At 45.7% G+C, this 3,980-nt stretch overlaps 1 protein-coding gene across 1 annotated transcript; it reads left to right on the top strand.

Annotated features, from left to right (window-relative positions):
- The first annotated feature begins 2,653 nt into the window (after positions 1–2,653).
- On the top strand, positions 2,654–3,592 carry LOC142434917 (olfactory receptor 2A12-like). Its single transcript, XM_075539504.1, has one exon. The coding sequence runs from the start codon at positions 2,654–2,656 to the stop codon at positions 3,590–3,592; it is 939 nt and encodes a 312-aa protein (XP_075395619.1).
- The last annotated feature ends 388 nt before the right edge of the window (positions 3,593–3,980 follow it).

The following is a 3,980-nucleotide window of genomic DNA, read 5'->3' as shown; positions in this document are numbered from 1 at the left end:
TGCCTTCAGGAGAGGGGAAGGATAACAAGGGACTTATCCTTAACTTAGGGTGGCCGACTTCCTCACCCAAAGTCCTGGTCCGAAACAGCATGTTCCACCATTCCAATGGTCCTCAGTTTACCCTTACAGCTCCACTGGCTAAACAGTCTTTACCATAAGGCTCTCAAAGAGTTTTTGTAGGTCCAATGACTGTTTGTGTGTACAAAATGCAAAGCTAGAAATGGCACCATATAGAATACTCTCACAGCTTCAGGTGCTTCCTCTGAGTAAGAATGTGGCTAGCAAGGTAAGCCTTTTTATCCGCCCTGCCCACCCGGCCCAACCTTTTTTATTTTCATAGATGAAGAGACAGAAGCCTGGAGACGTGAGCTAAAAGCCCAAGGTCACAATTGATGGTCAAGTCAGAGCCGGGACTCAAACAGAACCAGCTGGGTTTAACTGTGATGCCCTTTCCACTCTGTCCGCACCTGGACATGCCTGTGTTCTCTGAGTCTCAGGATGACTGTGAGGACAGAGCATTGAGCCATGTGGCCCAATATTATCCATTATAAGCTCAAATTCACTACCATCAATTCTGACTCATAGTGGCCCTGTCAGACAGAGTAGAACTGTCCCTGTGAGTTTCTGAGTCTGTAACTCTTGGTGGGAGAGAAAACCTCAGCTTTCTTCTGCGAATTGCCTAGAGGTTTCAAATGACTGCCTTTGCACTTAGCACCCCAATTCATAACCCCTATGCCACCAGGGGCCCTGTTATCCATTATACAAATGAAGAAACTGAGGCCAACCTAGGAAGACAAAGTGCCTTATAAGGGCATTTTGGTGAGCAAGAGGGATATAACAAAATCAATGATCTGCCAGCTCTCTGATAAGGTCTGTGATGATCCTAGCAAAGTGCCTGACACATATGAAGTTCACACTGTGTGCGGTCCTTTGAGCTGAAGTCAGAACTCATCTAGTGCATTGAGAGCAAGCGGGCTGGAGAGCAAGGAGTTTGGGATCAGGGTAAGTGGTGCCAGGTCAGAATCATATTGTCAGCATCAAAATTGTTCGTATATTCCGAGAACTGACAATATACTGCGTGCATGACATCTCTTCAACAAGCATCCTCTTTCCTGGCTCTTGACAAAGAAACTGGGGTTCAGAAGGACCTAAGACTCAGAGGAAGCTAATAAAAAGAGTGAACGGAACACTAACTCTAATGGAGATAAATAGCAAGAGGTAGACATTTGGGAGAATGAAAATGGATTTTGGGCATCAAGTACAATGGAGTGACCTCTGCAGGTGTTTTCTTGCAGAGCTTGGACCTGGATCTTGACTTCAGTAGGGAGATCTCTCCAGAAATGCAACACTAGTGAGCATCGAACACATGCGGAACCTTCACGTAATGCTTTTTATGTTCCAGCATCACTCAGTCCTTGAAGCAAACCTGTAGCAAAGAGACAATCATCCTTCTGAAAATAGTCTTGTTGGGACATGATCCACATATCACACAGTTTAAAAGTTCAATCATATCAAGAAGACTTGGATAATCCTCGCCACAATCAATTTTAGAGCATTTTCTCCTTTCTCGTGCTCTTTGTTTTAAGCTCCCCACTGCCCCCCAACCTCCCCTGCCATGCCCCTAAGCAACCATGTATCCAGTGACCATCTATAGATTCACCATCCTGGATTTCATACGTCAAAAATCATACCAAAACATACAAACAAAAATCTAACGACAATAACAGAGATAAAATAGAGGCAAACCTCAATCGAAAAGAAAGCAAAAAAATGTTAAAAAAAAAACTAGAACAACTTTCAAGTGGGTGGAAAAGGAGATAAACGATAGGAGTTCAATGTTAACCCAGCTCCGTCTGCCGCAGTCCACTGCGCCACGCACGCTGAGCGAGGGCAAGGCTATCACACGCCTGGCTTATGTTCACAGGGAATTCACGGGAGGCTTAATCCCCTTCCCTTAAAACAAAATCTGACACACAATTCAACTAGGTCAAAAGGGGATCAAATAAGATGTTACATTTTAACCTGACTATGTTCACTATAATGGAACAGACAATCATTCTTACTTCCCATTTGAGAGAGCAGCTCAGAAGGATTGGGGCAGAGCTAATAAATAAACTGTAGAGCCAGGATTTACAGTGTAGTGGTCCTTTTAGTCCACCAAAGCCTGCGATGGGGAGGTGAGGAATCAAAGAGCTGCCTCGGCCTGAGTGCAGAAGTATATTGATGTTTTAAACAACAGAACCAAGTGAAATCTTTGATGGTATCAGGCTCCAGAAATTTGCCAACTTTCACAGCGTCAATACTCTGATTGATATACTTGACAAACAAGTTAAATGCCTCGTTGAGGAGAGCTAGAAACTAGGTTGGCGAATGATTTCATTTGACAACTGAGGAAACTGAGGCTGAATGGGCAGGTACTAGAGAAGAGCATGGACCAGATGTGGAAGCCCTTTCCTCTTTGCACATATCCCGGGCAGTGTGACATGAGCACAGTACAGGTAACATGGACAGTCTTGATTGGGGGGATCATGACGTTTTCTCATAACTGGACATTGAACATGGTCTCAGTCCTGTCAATAAGCCCTTCCCTGGAACACAGATCAGGCAGTCCCTTGTCTAAATTGATGCCTTTCTTTTGCAGATGTAGAACACAATGCAAGAGCCCAACCAGTCCTCTGTGACGGAATTCCTCCTTCTGGGTTTCTCTCTCAGCTCCACGACTAGACCTCTGCTCTTCTCTGCCTTCCTGATCACTTACCTACTAATTATCCTGGGAAACGGCTTGATCACCATCCTTATCTGCTTCGACTCGCACCTCCACACGCCCATGTACTTCTTCATTGGCACTCTTTCCGTGTTGGATCTGGGATACACCACTACGACGGTTCCCCAGATGTTAGCACATCTGGTCAGCCGGAAGAAGACCATCTCTTTTGCCAGGTGTGTGACCCAAATGTATATTTTCTTGGTGCTAGGCATCACTGAGTCCTGGCTCTTCGCCATCATGTCTATAGACAGGTATGTGGCTATCTGCCACCCACTTAGGTACAAGGTCATTATGAGTCCATGTCTATGTGGGATAATGGTAATCTTCTGTGGCCTCTGGGGTGTCATTGCTGCCCTTGTCTACACTTTCTTTGCCATGCGCCTGCCCTACTGTGGCCCCAACCAGATCAACCACTTCTTCTGTGAAGTTCCTGCAGTGCTGAAGCTGGCCTGTGCGGACACCTCACTCAATGACCAAGTTGACTTTATTCTTGGCTTTAGTGTCATCCTGACCCCACTCTCTCTCATACTTGGCATCTACATCAGTATCTTCATGGCCATCTTAAGGATTCGTTCGGCCCAGGGGCGGCTCAAGGCCTTCTCCACCTGTGCCTCCCACATCACCGTGGTCACCATGTTCTGTGTGCCAGCCATGGTCATGTACATGAGGCCTGGCTCGGTGGCATCCCCAGAAGAGGACAAGAAGCTGGCACTGTTCTACAACATCATCTCTGCCTTTCTCAACCCCATCATCTACAGCCTCCGGAACAAGGATGTGAAGAGGGCCTTCCTCAAGGTCACAGGCTGGGGCAGGGCCTCAGCATAAGCCAATGAAAGAGCAATTAAGGGACAAGGGAACAAGACGTATAATACACATTCAGTTGCTCCAACTAGTCATTCTACAGCCCAGCAGCGCCAGGATACACATCCTCTCAGTTCCAAATCCCAGCTCTGCACAGGTCCTTAGGGGGCAATCCACTGTTTGATTGGCAGATTGCCCTTTGGCGATGGAAACAGACATATGAAATACCTTTCAGACACATTCGTCCTTTAAATCCCTTTTATTCTAAAGGTCTCAATGGTCAACAAAAAGGGTGTGTCTGAATCATTAAAGATGTTTTATTGAGACAAAAACAACATGATTTGGAGTGTGTCCTGTGACTAGATTTTTTTTTAAAGAATAATATTTACTGAATGCACCTTATTGGAAAGGT

The sequence above is a fragment of the Tenrec ecaudatus genome, chromosome 1 (assembly GCF_050624435.1).
Source record: "Tenrec ecaudatus isolate mTenEca1 chromosome 1, mTenEca1.hap1, whole genome shotgun sequence".
Taxonomy (NCBI): Eukaryota; Metazoa; Chordata; class Mammalia; order Afrosoricida; family Tenrecidae; genus Tenrec; species Tenrec ecaudatus.
Note: the sequence above shows the minus strand (reverse complement) of the source record. Positions and strands in the feature narration are given on the sequence as shown.

Coding starts and splice junctions, on each gene's coding strand:
- LOC142434917 (XM_075539504.1), top strand. CDS start 2,654: ATGCAAGAGCCCAACCAGTCCTCTGTGACGGAATTCCTCCTTCTGGGT.